The 17,684-nt window shown below is 46.6% G+C and overlaps 8 protein-coding genes across 8 annotated transcripts; 3 read left to right on the forward strand and 5 right to left on the reverse strand.

Annotated features, from left to right (window-relative positions):
* Nucleotides 1–62: 62 nt before the first annotated feature.
* C8R40DRAFT_458714 (snodprot1) lies at nucleotides 63–889 on the reverse strand. Its single transcript, XM_046235130.1, has 2 exons — nucleotides 205–889; nucleotides 63–154 (listed from the first exon to the last, which is right to left on the reverse strand). The coding sequence occupies exon 1, from the start codon at nucleotides 641–643 to the stop codon at nucleotides 218–220; it is 426 nt and encodes a 141-aa protein (XP_046091113.1). The 5' UTR covers nucleotides 644–889; the 3' UTR covers nucleotides 63–154; nucleotides 205–217.
* Nucleotides 890–1,764: 875 nt separating this feature from the next.
* Nucleotides 1,765–3,610, reverse strand: C8R40DRAFT_459376 (uncharacterized protein). Its single transcript, XM_046235131.1, has 2 exons — nucleotides 3,524–3,610; nucleotides 1,765–3,458 (listed from the first exon to the last, which is right to left on the reverse strand). Exon 2 carries the CDS (start codon nucleotides 3,182–3,184, stop codon nucleotides 2,048–2,050), a length of 1,137 nt encoding a protein of 378 aa, XP_046091114.1. The 5' UTR covers nucleotides 3,185–3,458; nucleotides 3,524–3,610; the 3' UTR covers nucleotides 1,765–2,047.
* Nucleotides 3,611–4,139: 529 nt separating this feature from the next.
* C8R40DRAFT_1166228 (uncharacterized protein) lies at nucleotides 4,140–7,918 on the reverse strand (the record flags this gene model as incomplete). Its single annotated transcript, XM_046230820.1, has 6 exons — nucleotides 4,140–5,362; nucleotides 5,415–5,510; nucleotides 5,563–5,698; nucleotides 5,759–6,578; nucleotides 6,638–7,606; nucleotides 7,656–7,918. The coding sequence occupies 6 exons, from the start codon at nucleotides 7,916–7,918 to the stop codon at nucleotides 4,140–4,142; spliced, it is 3,507 nt and encodes a 1,168-aa protein (XP_046091115.1).
* A 306-nt stretch (nucleotides 7,919–8,224) lies between these two features.
* C8R40DRAFT_1084076 (uncharacterized protein) lies at nucleotides 8,225–9,949 on the forward strand. Its single transcript, XM_046227289.1, has 4 exons — nucleotides 8,225–8,323; nucleotides 8,390–9,029; nucleotides 9,085–9,141; nucleotides 9,191–9,949. The coding sequence occupies exons 2-4, from the start codon at nucleotides 8,714–8,716 to the stop codon at nucleotides 9,643–9,645; spliced, it is 828 nt and encodes a 275-aa protein (XP_046091116.1). The 5' UTR covers nucleotides 8,225–8,323; nucleotides 8,390–8,713; the 3' UTR covers nucleotides 9,646–9,949.
* Nucleotides 9,950–11,784: 1,835 nt separating this feature from the next.
* C8R40DRAFT_1166230 (transmembrane amino acid transporter protein-domain-containing protein) lies at nucleotides 11,785–14,024 on the forward strand (the record flags this gene model as incomplete). The annotated part of the gene is made up of 12 exons (XM_046230821.1): nucleotides 11,785–11,869; nucleotides 11,933–12,014; nucleotides 12,065–12,249; nucleotides 12,304–12,470; nucleotides 12,521–12,675; nucleotides 12,741–12,891; nucleotides 12,939–13,040; nucleotides 13,094–13,283; nucleotides 13,337–13,417; nucleotides 13,474–13,500; nucleotides 13,562–13,879; nucleotides 13,939–14,024. The coding sequence occupies 12 exons, from the start codon at nucleotides 11,785–11,787 to the stop codon at nucleotides 14,022–14,024; spliced, it is 1,629 nt and encodes a 542-aa protein (XP_046091117.1).
* A 129-nt stretch (nucleotides 14,025–14,153) lies between these two features.
* Nucleotides 14,154–14,759, reverse strand: C8R40DRAFT_1035745 (uncharacterized protein; the record flags this gene model as incomplete). The annotated part of the gene is made up of 4 exons (XM_046223525.1): nucleotides 14,154–14,190; nucleotides 14,304–14,391; nucleotides 14,446–14,533; nucleotides 14,652–14,759. The coding sequence occupies 4 exons, from the start codon at nucleotides 14,757–14,759 to the stop codon at nucleotides 14,154–14,156; spliced, it is 321 nt and encodes a 106-aa protein (XP_046091118.1).
* Nucleotides 14,760–14,808: 49 nt separating this feature from the next.
* Nucleotides 14,809–15,986, reverse strand: C8R40DRAFT_459405 (uncharacterized protein). The gene is made up of 5 exons (XM_046235132.1): nucleotides 15,747–15,986; nucleotides 15,579–15,692; nucleotides 15,338–15,524; nucleotides 15,127–15,281; nucleotides 14,809–15,070 (listed from the first exon to the last, which is right to left on the reverse strand). The coding sequence occupies exons 1-5, from the start codon at nucleotides 15,781–15,783 to the stop codon at nucleotides 14,958–14,960; spliced, it is 606 nt and encodes a 201-aa protein (XP_046091119.1). The 5' UTR covers nucleotides 15,784–15,986; the 3' UTR covers nucleotides 14,809–14,957.
* Nucleotides 15,987–16,061: 75 nt separating this feature from the next.
* C8R40DRAFT_1034924 (uncharacterized protein) lies at nucleotides 16,062–17,227 on the forward strand (the record flags this gene model as incomplete). The annotated part of the gene is made up of 6 exons (XM_046223464.1): nucleotides 16,062–16,157; nucleotides 16,206–16,634; nucleotides 16,752–16,802; nucleotides 16,932–16,961; nucleotides 17,021–17,061; nucleotides 17,125–17,227. The coding sequence occupies 6 exons, from the start codon at nucleotides 16,062–16,064 to the stop codon at nucleotides 17,225–17,227; spliced, it is 750 nt and encodes a 249-aa protein (XP_046091120.1).
* Nucleotides 17,228–17,684: the final 457 nt, after the last annotated feature.

Consider the following 17,684-nt stretch of genomic DNA (forward strand, 5'->3'; position numbering starts at 1 on the left):
CCGAAAGCATTGACTGGACCTAGATAATCTGGATAGACCCTCCTGCCAAACGAATGCACCCTACTCATCTTGCTATATTTACATATGTGACCAACTGGTCCGAAATACGATCATTTAAATCTCCGCGTCCGAATGAATGTTCTTCAATCGTGAACTACAAGCATCGTAAGTGAACTCCCACCAAGTTGTCTTCGGCACTCTTACCTAGCTCTGCGATTCAGAGCCCGCATACCGATGCATTTACTTGAACCGAATCAACATTCACAACACCCAATGCAACTGCATTGTCATTCGTCAAGTTGTCCATCGCCTCCTGCGAAACAACGAATCCGCTGCCCACATCAATCGCCAGAATGCTCAAGGTAGTCGAGTCCCCTGTCGTAGAGTTGGTAAAAGTAACGTTCCAGCATGACCCACAGTTGGGCGAGTTAAATCCTGTGACAGCGCTTGCACCTCCAATGTTGGGGAAAGTAGGTAAAGAGCCGAAGGTTGTAAAACCTTTTGTAAGGAGACCGTTTACACCGTCTGAGCATGCTACGGTGCTAAGAGATTGGTTGGCGTTGTCATAGGTGGTGTCAAAACGGAGCTGATCAGCCAAAGTAGTGGCTGCTGTAAGGATAGGGACGAAGACGGAAAGCTTCATGATGATACCGGTTGGGGGACAAAGATGATTCACAGCCTTGCTTCTGAACTCTCTGCCAATAAAAGACTGGGTCAATTAGGAGATTCCTCGCGGATTTATTCCTTCTGTGTTCCAAACAAGTGTCCAACATTCCTTAGTAGTCTTCCAGATCTTTCGAAAGTGTACAGATTCACGAAGGCTTGCTCTTCTGACCAAAGTCAGATGTTCGTGCTACATTCTTAGCTTCGTCGATTAATGATGCAAGCTCTTTTTACAACCATTTTTTACATCGCGGGACCAGTAGGCTACGACAGACGTGTGATACAGTGAGTGCTTGCTTCAGTTGAAGTGCGTATGTAAGCGTAAAGCCCGCTTTACAGTCGGAACGATACCTGGGATTTGGAGCTCTGGAGACCGAGACAAGCCGACCTGCCCCGAAAGAACGCTCAACAGAAAACGGAAAGAGAATTCTTCATGAATTTTGATAATTCGAACCGATTTTTTTTTCATTCTCTAGGTCAGTTCCGAGGGCGAGTGAATTGACGGGATACAAACGCCTTCACAGAGGTATACCCCTTCGCTCGGGTGCCGGGCTAGCTGAACGTCCTCCGCATTATTTACTGCACATTGTAGTAAGCTGCGCTTCACCGAATCTGAGGACGCTGCTTGTGGGGAAAAATACAATGAATAGAAAGGATAAGACGAGATCACAGTTGTACACAGTTCAAACATGTACGGTTCCAAGGCATAAAATGAATGTGAGGTGAATGGATTAATTCCGACTCCAACCCAAAAGTAACTTGAACAATCTAGAAAGAAAAAACATCACTGTTATTTTAATGTCCGTTTGCGCAAACTCTTGGAATGAGACGTACTGTTGCTCGCATATAATGTTACAAATACATTTCTCCTCGATCTCTCTGCAATATGGATACGGAATTTCATGAGCTCAAACATTTTTGAAAATAAAAAGTCGTTTACCAGTTTAACAACTTGCTCTCGATGCAGCTTCCATGGTGAGCCTGCCGAACACGAGGATATAAAGCAAAAGGAAATTTACATAAAGAAGGGGCAAGGATTCGGGTTAATGACAGAAGAGACGGTGTTCAGGAAGGTGGATAAACAGCGAAGAGGATTTGTTCGCATATTGTCCATGTTGACTCATAGCACATGCGGCATAACTCTGATCGTAGATCTAAAGACCATCATATCGCAACACCATACTCGAGTTGTCGTTCTGAGTGAGCACCTCCGCATTACCGCGTAACAGGTTGGACGTGCGTCGATGTATCACCAATCACTAATGGCCTCAGTCGTCGGCGAGTGCAATGATTCGAAGAATTCAAACGGGGATGTGAAGACAGAACACAAGGTGGCATGAAGACGAGTAATGAAAAAAGAAGTCCTCGATAGCAGGCGTAGACTTCAGAGGAAGGAAGTACTGAAGATGGAGTTGATCGCTTGGGATACGGTATTGCCAGCACTTTCGAGCTGCTCTCGTTCCACCTTTGAAACCACAGAGTTGACAACGTTCTTGGCAGCCCATCGATTAGGGTGGTAGCGCTTTCTCGCATCTTCGAGTAGGGATCGATGTACCGCAGGACCCAAAAAATCCTTCACAAAGTGGAAGAATTTCTCGACGAACTCCCAACTGATTTCACTAGGTGTAATGGCGTCTTGGGTACGAAGCACCGGCCAGGGAATTGTAGTAAAGGATGCACGACGCATGTCTGAGAATCGACTGACTTTGTCGAACTCGATGCACGAACGACGGTAACGAGTGACGATATCCTGCTTGTCCTTTGTATCTTTCATCCGCTTAGCCTTGGCTAACTCCTCCGCTTCTCTTTGCTTTTCCTCCTCCTTTCTCTTTTGTTCCTCCCTATTTCGTTCGTATTTTCGTTGGCGCTCTTCTTCAGCTGCTTTTTGTCGTGCGTACTCTTGACGAAGCTTCTCTGCAAATGCATGCGCTTTCTTCTTCTCCTCTTCGGCCTTCTTCCTCCTTTCTGCGGCCTCCTGTTCCTGCTGTCGTTGCCATGCACGCTGAGCTTCCTCTGCGGCATTCCTTCTCTTTTCGGCTTCCTCTTCCGCTCGCCTTCGGGCATTGCGCCCATTCTGCGACCATTCTTCTTTCACTAGACAGAAAGCCATCATATTCTCCTTCACGGTAGCACTTCTTGTGGCGAGTTCCGAGCCTCGATTAGGCGTAGCGAAATAATCGAAGACATCTTCGAAGAATTTAGCAGGAGGTTGCTGATCCCTATGCGAGTGGCAAAAGGTGAAACCCCAGATTTTCCGATTGCAAAGGTTGCCCGTGCTGGCAGCCACTCCGTTGCAACGTCCCCCATTTGCGTGTCGGCGCCTTTCTTCCAGAGATACTGAGCCAGCTATGCTCCAGGACTTCTGGCCCTTATGAGAGAAGCAAAATCCATCTCCAGACGCGAGCTGGCAGCACTCATGCCCATTGTAATCAAACCCTGCGCATGGTTTCGAAGGCGGGGAGTTGTAGGAATAACGCGACGCCCTCGCTCTGCTGAAATTGTCGAACGCAGGAACAGACATGAAGAGGAGGGGAAAAGAATGCAGACGCCCAGCCAGGACGAGGGCAAAGAATAAAGAACGAGTAGTTCCAGGCTTTTAACATGGTCTTTCTTCTGAAGAACAAAGGGAAAAAAGAAAACGTTGTCTTGACAGTGCCACTGGCACGCGAATCACGCTGACATTCTTTGAAGCTCAAACATCATTGGAAGAACTTGTACAAGGCTGTGAGAGACTGAACCAGATAGGAAAATCCTTCAAGATAAGTGGGCTATCGATCTCAAAATCGACGAAACTCCTATGAAAGTTCAATGGACTGAGGATACATGTTACTGAACATTTTCGAATACAGAAAGCTCTCACCTGGGACAAATTACGGTAAATACTGTTTGAGTTGCTCTGGAGCCACTTGACGCTTTGGACATTGTCCACAGTATTTTCAAGAGTCAGCATGCTACTTGGCCAGGAAATATGCGGTGTGCGTCCACTCCAGGCCCACTCTGTCGATGAACGACGGTTGAACACGAGCAGAATACCGGAGTCGCTTTTATCAAGTTAGTATTAAATTAGGCGCTGCTGTCACTGATCAAACTTGATTATTGCTTCGTTCTGGGTAGATAAAAATTGGTCTATGCGGATACATGAAAGGACTGACAGAGTGATACATACATAGTATATGGTGCTATATACTAGAGGATACCTGTAGGTGGTATGAACAGCTAAAGAGAAGGTTACACAAAAAACAACTAAATAGATTTACGAATAGATATAGGATGTGGATGGAAAACGGGAGCGATTGGGTAAACAGTTGACGATAAGAATATTGATCTGGGCGATCGTCTTGGGCAATCCGCGCAGTCACAGAGTAGTATTAGCATGAGCCTCGAGATCGCTTGTTGCCTGATATCGGCTGGGATATAAATGGCTTGGGTTCAGTCGAATGCGCGCCTCTGAAACCATCGACACTGATTTAGATTCATCATCTAGGCACTTCAGATCTTGCAATGTGGTTGATGCTGTCCTTGTCCACCAACCAACCCTCTCCATCTTCTTCTTCCTCAAGCTCGTCATCTTCATCTGCGGTTGCGCTCCCTGGATCATCATCACCATTGACTTCGACCTCTTGATTCTCCCTGCGGTCGTTGTCAAATTCATCATCATCATCTTCGTGAGTACTGGCAAAGACGTTATCGGAAACAGAAGGCCTTCCGAACTGAGGAGGAAGGCCTGACAAACTTGTTGAATATAGATTTGGATGGCCAGAAGAAAATTGTGATGATACATTCGTAAATTCATGCAGACTGGGGATGCTGGGAACGTCGGGGATATAGGGTGAGTAGAAATCCGAATCCGATGGTAATCCATCAATACTATCCCTTCCGTCGACGGGAAAATTTTGGACCCATTCATCATTCCAGAAGTCCTTGATCCTTGCTCGTCGACTAGGATCTCTCACCAGCAATTTTGCAACAGCACGCTTTGCACCGACACTACGAACAAGGTCAGAACCATGAAGTTCAGAACTCATCATAGCTTTCGAGTTCATCTCCATCCCTGGCCAATGCCATTCGCCTCTCGCGATCTTCATCAACCACTGTCTCCTTTCCATCGGACTGAACCCTCTGATAAGCCCACCTTCACCGGTGATCTGTCCTGCACCCAAAGTCTCCCCGGGTCCTTCCCCAAATGGAAGCCTCCTTGCAACAAGTGCATATAGGACAACACCACACGCCCAGGCATCGGTTTCGCGGGCGTCGTACCCGCCTGCATTTTCGCTCTCAGAGTCAGTCTCGTGTGCATACCCAGCAGCCTCGTCCTCCATGAACCAAGGTGATTTGGTGCTGCTCGCTACACCGGCTCGACCACCGCTAACTACAAGCTCTGGAGCAGCATATGCCTCGCTCCCACAACGTGTAGTTAGTAAGGGATTGGCGGGATCGATGAACCTTGATAAGCCGAAATCAGTCAATTTGATGAGCGGTTGAGGAGGCGTGGGAAGTTTTGTTGCGGAAGATGGAGGCACTGACGAACTGTGAAAGTCAGATGTTGGTGATGATGGTGTTGACTGCGAGGAGGCAGAGAACGAGTAATTTGTGGGTGAGGCAGTCGTATTTCCTTCTGTCAGCATTACCCCGTTCATTGTTGACCCCGATCCGGGTGTATCTAATGGCTGAGGACTCAATGATACGGTTAATAAAATATCTTGAATACAAAAGTTAGTTCTGCCACGTACTGTGCTTCGGTAGGTACTCACTTTCTAATTTAATATCTCTATGAACTAGACCGACACCATGTAACCATCCTACGGCCTTACAAAGCTCCGAAAATATTCTTCGCAATGTATTTTCACCTATTTTCCGTAAGCCCCAAATGCCCTCAATGGATATTTTATTCTCACTTACCGAGGTTATTCCAGGTAGTTTCATCGTTGACTAACCCCAAAAGATCACCTCCAGGAAGGTATGGAAGCACAAGGACGTGATGTGTGCGAGTCGTAAGGTGCGATAGTAACGGCGTTATGTTCGGGTGAGAGATATGCTACAGATGTAATGATTAGCATACCAAGGAATTAAATCTGCAGGATTTCGAGGATCTCACCTTCATAACCTCAACCTCTCTAACAAAACTAACCCTGGTTCGATCTCTTTCCCTTGCTCTTTCCTCTTCTTCCATTTTCTCTTGACGGCTCAACACCTGACCAGGTACTCTCTCTCGTTCCTCGATGACACCCCTCGATGTCAACTTGACAGCAACCAACCTAGACCTTAATCTCGACCGGTCGCGTCTCACAGACGACTTCGTAGAACTCCGGCGCGACGCTAAGCCATGGCGACCCCCATTCTGATAGCTCCGCGTGCTCAAATTCGAACGAGTCGAGCTGGACCGACAAACCGAACCATCCTCTGCGCCCCCGTCCTGCCCTTCATCGGACGAGACAGACGACTTCCACGATACACTGGAAGCGCGGGACACAGAGTTGTTCTGATAATCATGATGAGGAACATCTAGACCGATGATAGACAGTCTATCGCTGTATAAATCAGGCGACTTCAACCCGATGTGTTCATCTTGGAACTCGAGATACACGCTGCGTGCGGAAGACGCGGAGGAGATACGATCTTGTTCGAACGGGAGACCTAGCCCTAGTCGCGATGATGACACTAGAGGTGGAGACATTGAATAGCTTGGGTGGCCAGGAATAAGCGCAGGGGGCAAATCAAGTGAAAGACTATTAGTTGCGGTATTCGGAGAAGGAACTGTGGACGTCGACGGCGGTGCAGGAGAAGGCATCAGAGTCCCTTGTCTACCCATGGCTATAGAGACATGTATAGCATCGTCAGTGCTACCTTGACTAGATGACGCAGAGGCCCCTCCAGGTCGGGTTCCACTGACTCCTCCTCGCAGGCGCCTCATGAGACTCGAGGTAGAGCCCAATGAAGATTGAAGTTTTCCGTTTGTGCGTTTGTTTTCTCCCACAGGGGGTCTGCAGGTTGATTGCTTCTACTGGTACCACCATAGTCCAAGTTCGCCTTCAGATCCATCGTACTCTTTCTTTTAAGATTCTTCAAGCTTTTCCTTGATCTCAACAGAAGCGAGGTAGGAGACAAATCTTCGGCCAACCAGACGGAAGAGAATGTTCCCTGGCCTAAGGCACGGCTGAGCCGTAACGTTACGGGAACAGAAGCCATGTTTTTGGAGTATGCAGATGAATTCGATGATGCAGTGGATACAGATAAAGGCTGCATCACACCAGAAAGTTTCTTTGATTCACTTTGGGAAGGTAGAAATGACCGAATAATCATCCCCGAGGCAAGCTCCTCCTCTCCTGCTGGGTAAAAAATACCTTCGCCGAGATCCGGTTCGCCTAGAGAATGCGTCATACTGGTGTTTAGTTCTTGCGAGACTTGCGATACAGCAGAATGAAGGGAATGTGATGACGTGGGTCGAGATGGATAAGCTGATAACCCTTGTGCTGCCGTCAAGCCTAATGAAGGAAGGTGCGAAAATGAAGGGGACGTGGAAAGAACCTCTGCGTCAGGTTCTGCACCCAAAGTGGGAATGACGAAAGATGGAAGTTGCTGAACATCGAATGAAGATCCGTTTGGGCCTCGTCCATGATAGTGTACAAGCGAAGGCGATTTTGGGGGAGGTTTTGGTGTTGGCTCGTTCAGATGTTCAGACCATGAAGACGAATGGCTACGGGTCTCTGAGTTGAATGAGGGTTTATCTCCTATGAAATCAAATTGATCTCGGCTTTCTGTAGGTGTGGGTGTAGATGCAAAAGCTCCTGCCAATGTAACGGGAGTCATGTGTCGAACTTCCTCCCCGTTCAGCTGCAGATTAAGAAACTTTCGCCTGGGTGCGGGGGATGACTTTGGAGGAGCAGCAGCAAGAGAAGGACTGGTAGAGAAAAAGTCGGCTGTAAGAGATCTTGGAGGTGTCGCTCTGGGATTACTGGTCAATTTCATTACAGATAGAGATAGTAGCAATCAACCTTTCAGGGTATCGATTGACATTGGAGGCAGATCCGTTTCTTTCATCGACCGGTACTTTTCTTGGTGGTAATAAAGGACTGGGCGGGGTAGTAGAAAATGGCGAGGAAAAGAATGCGTGAGTCTTGCTCTGCGGGCTGACTGGGACTGGAGGTGGAGATATCGAAGGTGATGGTACAGAAGAAAAGCCGTCGAGTTCAGAAAAAAGGCGTGCGGATGACGGTGTAGGCGATCCCCCGGCATGAGTTGGTTTCCGTAGCAGCATTAATGTCCCCAATGTATATTTTGGCTGTGACTAGTCCAATATTCCTTTCTGTGCCGCAGATGTGCCTGATCCTTGTAGGTCTGGAAATTTCGGGTTTAAGTACGGCAAACCTCTAAGTGTGCCAAGAGGTAGTTCAGAAAGAAGCTGGAAGTCAGCAGTGTCGAATGTTCAGCGGGGTAACGATAAGGAAAGGGTAAACTTCAATAGAGTCGCGGACCAAACTCGGAACGCGTACGTTGCTCCGACCACGTGACTCCGCTCCGGCTCGAACCGGTTCGAGGATACATTATGTAACTCTCGTGGGTATCTCATTTACTTTACTCGTCTCAGTCTAAACTAAATTCATGCTATGCGCTCGAACCAATATTTACAGGAATATTGAGAAAGTTGCATCACCGATCTCAGGTCCTGTGCGATGTTCAAGCTGTGTATACCATTCCAATGTTCATCATGTCTATCCTTCCTCAACAGCTTCAAGTATTCATCCTTCCTTGAGGCTTTCGTGTTTTCCGATCTCATTGTCAGTCTCGATAAATTATCAACGCACGTATAACTTTAGTTCCTGTGCAAACTGGCGTTCAGTGGTCGCCGGCATTCAAAAAGTTTCATTATCTTCTTCCAAATCTACTATACTTTTGTCTTTGGAAAGGAATGTTTTCTTTCTTTGCATTCAACACGTATTGCACTGCCTTCCAATGCCTTGTAAAGCTTTGTACTCGTGATTTACAGTTGTAGAGCTGTTGCGTATATATCGAGCTTCTTTACCTTCGTCTTCCAGGTCTCGAGCCCTCCGCGATGTCGTCTGATTCGAATCAACCCTCTATTTCCCCTCCCAAGTCGAACAACCCTTACCGTCCATATTCTGCTGGATACCAAACGAAACCGGACAATGTCCGACCACCACGACCTGCTGCCACGACTACTATCAGTGGAGCCTTTTTCGCAGGTGCTCACAACTTTGACATATACGGTGGTGAATTCTCACATACTGCTGGAAACGTTTACAAAACTATCCGGAGCGACTATTCGACTCGGAGTAACTTTGATAACTCGTACGGCAACGATTTCAGCGGTTCTGGAAACCTTGCGAATAATCATAGTGGTGCTTATAGTGTGTCGTTCGTGCATCAGGACATATGGATTCATCTTACTGTTCTGCGCTATAGATGACAACCGGGAGTACCAATCTCAACGGTACGATGTCAACTTTAGGAATGCTACTTGTGCGCTATATCTCTTTGGAGCGAAACCTATCTGATTCATTCGTACCAGTCGTATCTGATGGACGAGGCCAAGGTCAACGTCCTGTCAGCCCTCGTCAGTATGAACGCAGGTCAAACTATATTCACGAACCATACCCTCAACAAGGTTATCCGTACCGACAACAGCCCGCACTAGACGAACGTCCCATCACAGCTCCCTCGATGCTCGAGTCCAATCAGGCCGTGCATCAGCGCGAATTCGATCTGCATGCTTTTGACCGTGTCTACAATGTTCATCGCGAACCGGAGGAAAATTTGTCTTATGACTCCAGGCGAAATTTAGGGAAATCCCGTACTTCGGCGGAATCGCCGTCGCCTCACCCAGCTCAGGAAGAGAGTCCTAAAGTGCAAGACGATATCGCTATGGATGGTGGGGATGGTACAGAGGGTGAAGGAGGGGGAGGGGATCTGACCTCCGAACGTGAGGTCCATCGTCCGAACACTGCACCGATTTCTCAACAATGAAGTGCGTTTTGAACTCATGTCTGCGCAAGGCTTTGTGGCCCATTAAATGCTTCCAAGGCGCCCATGCATGTATCTATCGAAATGATTGGTCAATGATTACAGCGTAAACCTTTGTATGCTAGTAGAATGATATTTCTCCAGTTGTAGTTGTAAAATATTTTTCTGTACGTAGCCTTACTTCGTAAAGCTGAGCGCTGAGCGCTGAACAGTAAAAGTAGGCAGCGATGATGTTTTCACTTCACTCCTGCAAATCTTTTTCTCGGACAGCCGGACCGATGCAAGGCCGACTGAATTTCTCAGGCAGAGGAATTTCTACGTACCTTGTCTCGACCTTTCTTCTTGGTGACCAAGCCCACTAAAAGACACAACAATCTTTATCAAGATTTTTCTATACAGGGGGCTTCTGGGCTTGTAAGAAATCCTAACATCCCGGGTCTTTGATGCGTATGTCCTGTCTAGTTCTAGAAGAGGTACGCTAATTCGAAAGTAAGTCTGGTCTACTCCTTTTGAAGCACTAATTGATGCTGCAGATCTCAGAAAAACGATAGCTTCATGTGGACTTGTAAATCAATGGACCTGTAAATCTATGATTCTTCTTTGCTTTGTCCACACACAGCCTCTAAAAATACCACAAAACATATTATCTATCACGCACGGTAACTCAAACCGCCGTCAAACTAGAGCTCAATATGGACGGAGCTTGGGTTTGGTATCTCATACCTGTGTCTCCTGCTCACGATAACTCTCCGAGCCCATACGCGTCGTCTAGGCGCCGTCTCAGCTTTCTCCCAACCAACATACTGCATGCTTAAGCTCCGCCTCAATAAGTTGAATAACGGATTTTTCGGACAGTCAACTACGACATGATGCTTGATCCGCGATGGCCTCGGGTGCATACGGTGCTTATGTATACACAGTGTGTATACATTACAAGCGTATACAGGAGCAAGAAGCTACCGGACTGCACCACAGGCTCAAATAATAAATCGTTTGCAGCCTGTGTTGCAAGAGCCCCTCAATAAGTGTGCCCTGCCAATGTCATGACAATAATCCTTGATCAAGTCGACGTCTGGACGGTACTTGGAGATACAACAAACTTGAGTTACTCGACACTGGACAGACCGTTTTACTCGTGTATCATCAGGCTAGGACGAATCCAGATGTCGGACATACGAATGTGCCCAGACGGTCTACTGAATGTGTGCGGATGTGATTTGCCGCATCGGTGAATTTGGAAATAAATTTCATTTTCTTCTTTTCTCATTGGTTGATGTCATGCAGGATTTCTCTATCAGCCAGGACCGTCCGGCTCCTCGAGACTCAATCCATGAGAGTTTTTCATTAGGCAGCTTCCGAAGGAGATATATTCAACGAAGATGTTAAAGTCCAAGGTTCTTTCAAGGCACTTTCTGTGTGTTTGACGTCCCAAAGTAAGTGAGCGACTACTATATGAATCTCGCTACCATGAGAACGTTCCTGAAGTGGCTCGTAGGAGGACCAACAAAATCAACGTCTATGATAAAGAATACGCCCATGGACTTCAAGCAAGATCTCCTAGAATTTCAATCTCGATGTACAACGATATCGCTGTCACAACTTTAAACCTATAGCGCGGTCGTTAGTTCTTTGGCTGTGTGAGAAGCCATACGATACGGGTTCCTAACGTCTGGATGTACATCATACGGTTTCAAGGCACAAGCCAAAAAAATGGTCACGACGAATCTTGCTGTCTCAAGGATCCCTCAAAGGGTGTCTACGGTAAACTTTTCAAGTGATGATCCCTAATGTTAACAGCGTTAACGATAACATCGACTCCGAGTCTAAACTTCCTCTCACCTGGAAGGCGTCTGGGTACCTGGGATTAGAAGCTCAATGGCCAATTCAACTGTCACAATGGGACGCTGAAAAACTCCACTATACATGCGAAATCAGCATGTGCTCCTTTTCTGAAATGTATTCATCTTTCGGGCTTTCTTTTATAATAATAGCTTCTATTGCTTCTCTTATCTGGCATATGGGACCGTCACTACCGAATAGGCAGAAGTATTAAAGACTGTCCTCGGCTTCGACAGTAACCTATCCCCTGTGTGAACGCCCTTTCTTCCCCCGTCTTCAACAGGACCCTTCATTGCTCTTACGATGTCGGTACACAAGATAGACGAAAAATCTAGCTCAGAGGGTAGCACCGATTTTGCTCCGGAACTTAAGACAGAGCCAATTTCACGTAAGTCTTCATCGTCCACTTGAAAAAAGGAACCGATAAGAACTTTCCTCCGATCTTTATTAGTTACTGAACCCACCCTTCGAGACTATCTCATATACGCTTCTGTATCTCGCTCAAATGAGACCAAGCCTTCTGATGCTCAAATGTTCGTACTTTCTGGGCTTGCGTCACTGGCGAATGCTCAACGTCCTATAGAGAGGTGGAACATGCAAGAAAGACCGAACACCAGCGGGAACTTGATCAAGCCCGTCGAGCTCTCCGAACGGCCACTTGGGTCTCCGTCTTCTTCTTGATCACAACGGATATCCTTGGTCCTTTCAACGCCCCCTTCGCTTTTTCCCAGGTCGGGTATGTCCCCGGTGCCGTCTTGTACGTTGTTAGTGAGTGCATCTTCCTCGCGCACGGATGGACGACCATGCTAATCTCTCCTCTAGTGGGTGGCGTTGCTTGTTTTACCGGTCTTCAGTTGTGGAAGCTGTTTTGTCGGCTAGACTCGCACGAGTTCCCTGTGAAGACCTATGGCGATCTTGGAGAACGTATCTTTGGGAAAGAGTTCAAACATTTTTGCACGGTATTGCAATCGTTACAGCTGATTATCAACGTTAGTCGATATTTTGCTGGGTGCCCACATTGGTCTAATCACAGTTGTAGGTCGGCGTTATCTGCCTTTCTAACGCACAATCATTGGAGCAGTTAGCAGCAAATCACCAGTTCTGTTTCTCCGTATCTGTCTTGATCTGGGCCATCGTTGGCATGTGTCTTGGTCAAGTCAGGTCGTTGCAAAAATATGGATTCTTCGCCAACTCGTGAGATATTCTTCTGTTTCTGCTTATCTGCTCGTTCACCTTGTCCAAACTTAATACCACCTTAGTGCTGTCTGGCTCAATCTGTTGATCATCTTCACGTCGATGGGCTTCGTCGCCCATTCGCCTCCAAATTTTGCAGCCGCTTTAACGTCGCTCGGTCAATCCGAAGGACCGGTGCAGACTGCTAAATTCGTTTCTTTACCTCTATTTGATAAAGTAAGATTCAGTTGAGTTTATCAGTGATAGTTCTGACACCATCAAAGGTCAACGGTATAATGCAGATGGTCTTTGCATACGGAGGTGCCATGATCTTCCCCGAATTTCTGGCTGAGATGAGAAGGCCAATGGATTTCTGGAAGGGAATGGTAGGTACTTTTGCCAATAGTCGGTTTACTTCCCGATAACCATCCCACAATAGATCTGTGCCCAACTGCTGATTTGCACTGCGTACTTAATGTACGGCTTGTTCGTATATTCCTTCCAAGGCCAGTTTACTCTTCCTTTGGCATACCAAGGGGTCAGCAAACAATCCTGGCAAGACGTCGGAAACGTATTCGCCTTAATTACCGGAATCATCGCTGCCGGTCTATATGGGAATATCGGAATCAGTTGAGTATCTTTCGTACCATTCATTAGAATAGGATGTTGAACCGCGAAATAGAGGTGGCATACTACAGTATCATTGAAGATTGGTTCAAAGGACCGGCCCTTACTAGTCGTACTGGCCGTTTCATCTGGACAGGTGAGTAAAAGCAAGTGTATAATATTTGCGCATGTTTTGCTCATTATGTCTTTCAGTCATGGTCTTCATATACTGGTCCCTTGGTAATTAATAATGACTATTTCCGCCATCGTTTACTAAAGATCTCTGGATTTTCAATTTCAGCTTTCGTTGTCGGTTCCGCTATTCCTCAGGTAGCATCAGTTTCTGGCGTTGTTGCGGCCATTTGTATCATGCAATTTTCATATACGTTCCCGCCTCTCATGATGTTGGGCTACAAGATGAAAATCGCAGCTGCTGGTTTAATTGCAGAGGACTCGCTTGCCATTGGTGATGTTATAGATGCAAACACCCCTTCAAAGGATCCCGGAGACACTTGGATGCAGTGGTCGAGGTGGAAGAGGGGTTTCTTTGGTGGCACATGGTATTACAACTTGTTCAACCTCATTTTGTTTTTGGCAAGTCTCTCCATGGCATGCTTAGGTGAGTTTTCTCTTCGTTATATTGCTTTCCACACAATTCTCAATAATCTCCTACATTAGGCATGTATGGATCCGGAACTGCAATCAAAGCTACGTTCCAATTGGAAGGTGCAGCTACATCTTTTGGATGCCGCTCTCCTGTATGATGTCTTCATGTGTAAGATTATGTTTCTAGTGTAATGTAGCAGGTACTTTGTAAATGATTTCACGAGTGATTAATGGATTTCACAGTGTAAATATGTTAATCATATAGCATGTTATTAAGCCTTGGATCCTTAATTTTCCCTCCAACGATGCGCGCACGAAGTACAGCTAGAATAGAAGATGTTTAACTCGCAGTTTTCAGATAAAATCTCGTAAATCTGACCGATAGACTAGCATGGATACAAGTGACAATTAGTGAAAGTGGGGATACTCAGCAAAACAGCGCACAAGTTGTCATAGGTTCGTCCGCAGATCGAATTTGTAGCTGATAGAAATAGGCCTTGTTGTTATTACATTTTTCGCAAGAAGCTACACCGAAAATCTATCAGCCTAAGATATAAATAAGAGGGCCAAAAAACTCACCCAGGGTCGAATCAGCATGCTTCCACATCTCGTCTCCACCTAATACATCATCTACAGTCTTTCGTTCGAGCTTTGTTCGTGAAGTCATCTTGAGTTGACATTTGTAGTCCACCGACGTTTGGAGATAGCGTTAGGGGCGATAGAAAAGGGAAAATGGATCTGTAGTCGATATTTCTTTCTCAAGCCGAAAAGGAAAGCAAGCAAACCTGCTTCGTGATCGGAAATTCATAAGGGCAGGTATTGCAGGACCATTTATTGTACCCTGTCTCAGATGAAATAACAAGAATGTTGGCACATGTAGGGCAGAAGAGCATGATGAGAGATGGAAGGAAACGATTGTTCGAGTCGGCTTAGGTGATTAGATTAGATATGATGTACACATTGACTCTGAAGAGGATGGGTATTCACAAATCATTACATATAACAAGGATCATATAAGTACAGACAGACATAGCGTATGCAAGTACAATGTCGAACACCGAACAAAAAGTATACCAAACTATCAGCGCCTCTCATGCTGTCAACTCCATCACAAAAATATTTGGAGCCTTGAAACCGAGTCTTTGAGCTGCATACGTGTCTTTCCGTTGCAGCCTATCAAAGAAAGTCCGCTCGCGAAGCCAGTCTTTGCGCACAGTTTTTCGTCAATTAATAACTCATTGGAACCGTTAAACGCCTTACCGAATCGTTTGAACCTCGCAGGTGGTGCTGCAGGTGTGTAATACGCTGACCAGTTTCCTCCCGTCCCTCTCATTGTAGCAGTACGTTTTACTTGGTCTTGAAGTCGTGGAGGTAGCGACGCGAACTCAGCGTCGGTGACATGGTGATCGGAGTAACTATTGGAACGGAATCAGTCTGCCTCCTACGGGAAGTAAAACAGGTAGTTAAACACTCTTTCCAGATCTGCGAACAAACATCTCCAAGATTAACACCTCGCTCGTTCTTCACGATTGTACACCATGGCGATATCTCAGTAATGATAATAAGCTGGCTAACTCGTGGCAGGGTAGCAGGTTCATCTTTAGCAGTGAAAGCCAAGTCTCTATCCCTTGCGTCAGGGTTGAATCCGCCGGTTTGGCCTGAATGGATAGTTAGCTCGATTGTAGAAGAAGAAGCTCAACGACGAGAGGAACCTGTGGCAATGTTGAATAGGAGATGGAAATCAGAATTTGAACCGGCAAGAATTGGATTGAGCAGTAGATCCGACTGGAGAAGATACAAATCTGTTTGCGAAAGCACTGGTCCATCTGAATGGAGAAAACATTAGCTTGTGTTGGAAGGGGAAATTGGCTATCACTTACAAGCAGACCCTGCCGCCCACTTGTTAATTGAGTCCATAGTCGACACACAGATGTAGAAATTAAAGGGTCAGGTCGAAGGAATCGAAAGACGCCGCCTTCTTTGAGAGTTAGTCAACGTGATTCTTAATTAACCACGCGAACACGAGGAGAGTGTGGCGGAGGCAGAGGTTCTGAATCCTGATAATCGATCACGCACGTGGTGCCTTGAATGAGATTAGATTGCGCGTACGCATGCCCTCTTATTTGCTAACTTGCACCATCGTCGTTGATCTGATAGCTCAGTACTCTCAGATCTTCATCAGAATCACTCAAGTCATGGCACCTAAAGGAGGCAACGCAAAGAAAGAAAGTGGACGTGCGAAGAAGGCAGAAAACGAGGCCAAGAAACAAGACGCTGCTCTTGCCGAAAAGGTAAGAATTTTTGTAGATCTCCTTCAGCGCTGCTTATATTTCTGCTAGGAGAAGAAAGAAGCCGCAGCTTGGGACGATGGCGCGAAGGCGGGAAAAGACAAGGCTGCCAAAGAGGAAAAGCGCAAAGCTGATTTAGCTCGAAAGGCAGAGAACGCTAGGCTTTTAGCGGAAGAAGAAGCCTCACCTCCTCCCAAGGCCAAAGTTGCTCCAAAAGCGGGAGCCAAGAAGGCGGTTAAGCCTCAGCCCAAGCCTGCTGGGCCAGGCGCTATCGCAGCTGGAGGTGGGCTGGTGAGTGCTGATGACGAGAAAAGCGGTAGTAAGGGACAAGGCGAAGAACCTAAGGAAATCGAGAGCTTCTCTGCTACCGGCATTGACAATGCACTGGATCTTCTGGATGTGGTCACTGCAAAGATGGACAAGGCCAGTGTTGGTAGTCAGGCTGCAGGTATCGAAAGGCATCCAGAGGTAATGTCATCGGTAAATGGGGTAAGGACAATAATCTGACCATCCATCATGACATCACAAGCGTCGATTCAAGGTCAGCCTTTTTGGAGGTTGAGTAGTCCAAACATATCCTGAGCTGTTTCTGTTTAGGCTGCCTTTGAAGCTTATCAAGATCGCGAGTTGCCCATCGTTAGGAAAGAGGTATGAGTTTCACGTTCTACAGCTTTCGTGTTTGTTTTTCTAACGTATCGGCGCACAATTATCCATTCTTTTAATTCGTTGTTATCAAATCGTACCGTACGATTTTTTCAACTGTCGTTTGATCTCTAGCATCCCGGTCTCAGGTTACAGCAATACAAGGTTCGTAACGATCATTCAATCCTAGTTCGCTCAAGTCGCCGAGACTTTTTTTTGTACAGGATTTGTTATACAAGCAATTCCAGAAATCTCCAGAAAATCCGTGGGTCGCTTCTGTGATATCGGCTTCCCTTCCATTAGCTCATCGTGTTTTACCTATGGGTAGGTTTAATCAAGCCACCGTCTCATACGACGCTTCAAAGGAAGAGAAGATCCAAGTGCTGAACGCAAAGAAGGCGCAGGTCGAGGATCGTTTGAGGGAGTATTGAGAAGGGCGCTCAGAATTTATTTACTGGAAGGGCACCGCGACGATCCTTCCACGCAGGTATCGTGGGCTCTGGAGACTGCGCTTTCGTCAGGTGCTTGCACGAGAGACCGGGGAAGACAATGACTTGGCAAGCGCAGTGGGTAATTCACAGCTTTCGGCGCGCCGCTTACCCAAATGTGTTTTGTGTTCTCTCGGTGCAGTTATCATACTATGTATCAGAGCCGCTGTGGACCCGCGATGTCGGGAGGAGCGGCGGGAAGACTTGAAAAGCTGAAGAGTTGGAAGGGCGCAATAAATCTCGTAGATACTTGTTGTAACTAAAGCGGTCGATGAAATAAACGCACTATTTATACTGGCACAAACATCACCGAAAGATTTTGACGGCAAATCCTATGTTTTCACTACCAACACAGAATATGACATGCATTATACCGAGATAAGAAGCTGTAGAGATTATT

Source organism: Lentinula edodes (assembly GCF_021015755.1).
Source record: "Lentinula edodes strain Le(Bin) 0899 ss11 chromosome Unknown C8R40scaffold_3, whole genome shotgun sequence".
Lineage (NCBI taxonomy): Eukaryota > Fungi > Basidiomycota > Agaricomycetes > Agaricales > Omphalotaceae > Lentinula > Lentinula edodes.

What these genes read in the sequence shown, in the direction of transcription:
- C8R40DRAFT_458714 (XM_046235130.1), bottom strand. Translation starts at nt 643, where the DNA reads ATGAAGCTTTCCGTCTTCGTCCCTATCCTTACAGCAGCCACTACTTTG.
- C8R40DRAFT_459376 (XM_046235131.1), bottom strand. Translation starts at nt 3,184, where the DNA reads ATGTCTGTTCCTGCGTTCGACAATTTCAGCAGAGCGAGGGCGTCGCGT.
- C8R40DRAFT_1084076 (XM_046227289.1), top strand. Translation starts at nt 8,714, where the DNA reads ATGTCGTCTGATTCGAATCAACCCTCTATTTCCCCTCCCAAGTCGAAC. An exon ending in TAATCATAGTGGTGCTTATA is followed by an intron (nt 9,030 to 9,084) that starts GTGTGTCGTTCG and finishes TCTGCGCTATAG; the next exon opens with ATGACAACCGGGAGTACCAA. An exon ending in CAACTTTAGGAATGCTACTT is followed by an intron (nt 9,142 to 9,190) that starts GTGCGCTATATC and finishes CATTCGTACCAG; the next exon opens with TCGTATCTGATGGACGAGGC.
- C8R40DRAFT_459405 (XM_046235132.1), bottom strand. Translation starts at nt 15,783, where the DNA reads ATGGACTCAATTAACAAGTGGGCGGCAGGGTCTGCTT. An exon ending in CCTATTCAACATTGCCACAG is followed by an intron (nt 15,525 to 15,578) that starts GTTCCTCTCGTC and finishes CTATCCATTCAG; the next exon opens with GCCAAACCGGCGGATTCAAC. An exon ending in TGTTCGCAGATCTGGAAAGA is followed by an intron (nt 15,282 to 15,337) that starts GTGTTTAACTAC and finishes CCGTTCCAATAG; the next exon opens with TTACTCCGATCACCATGTCA.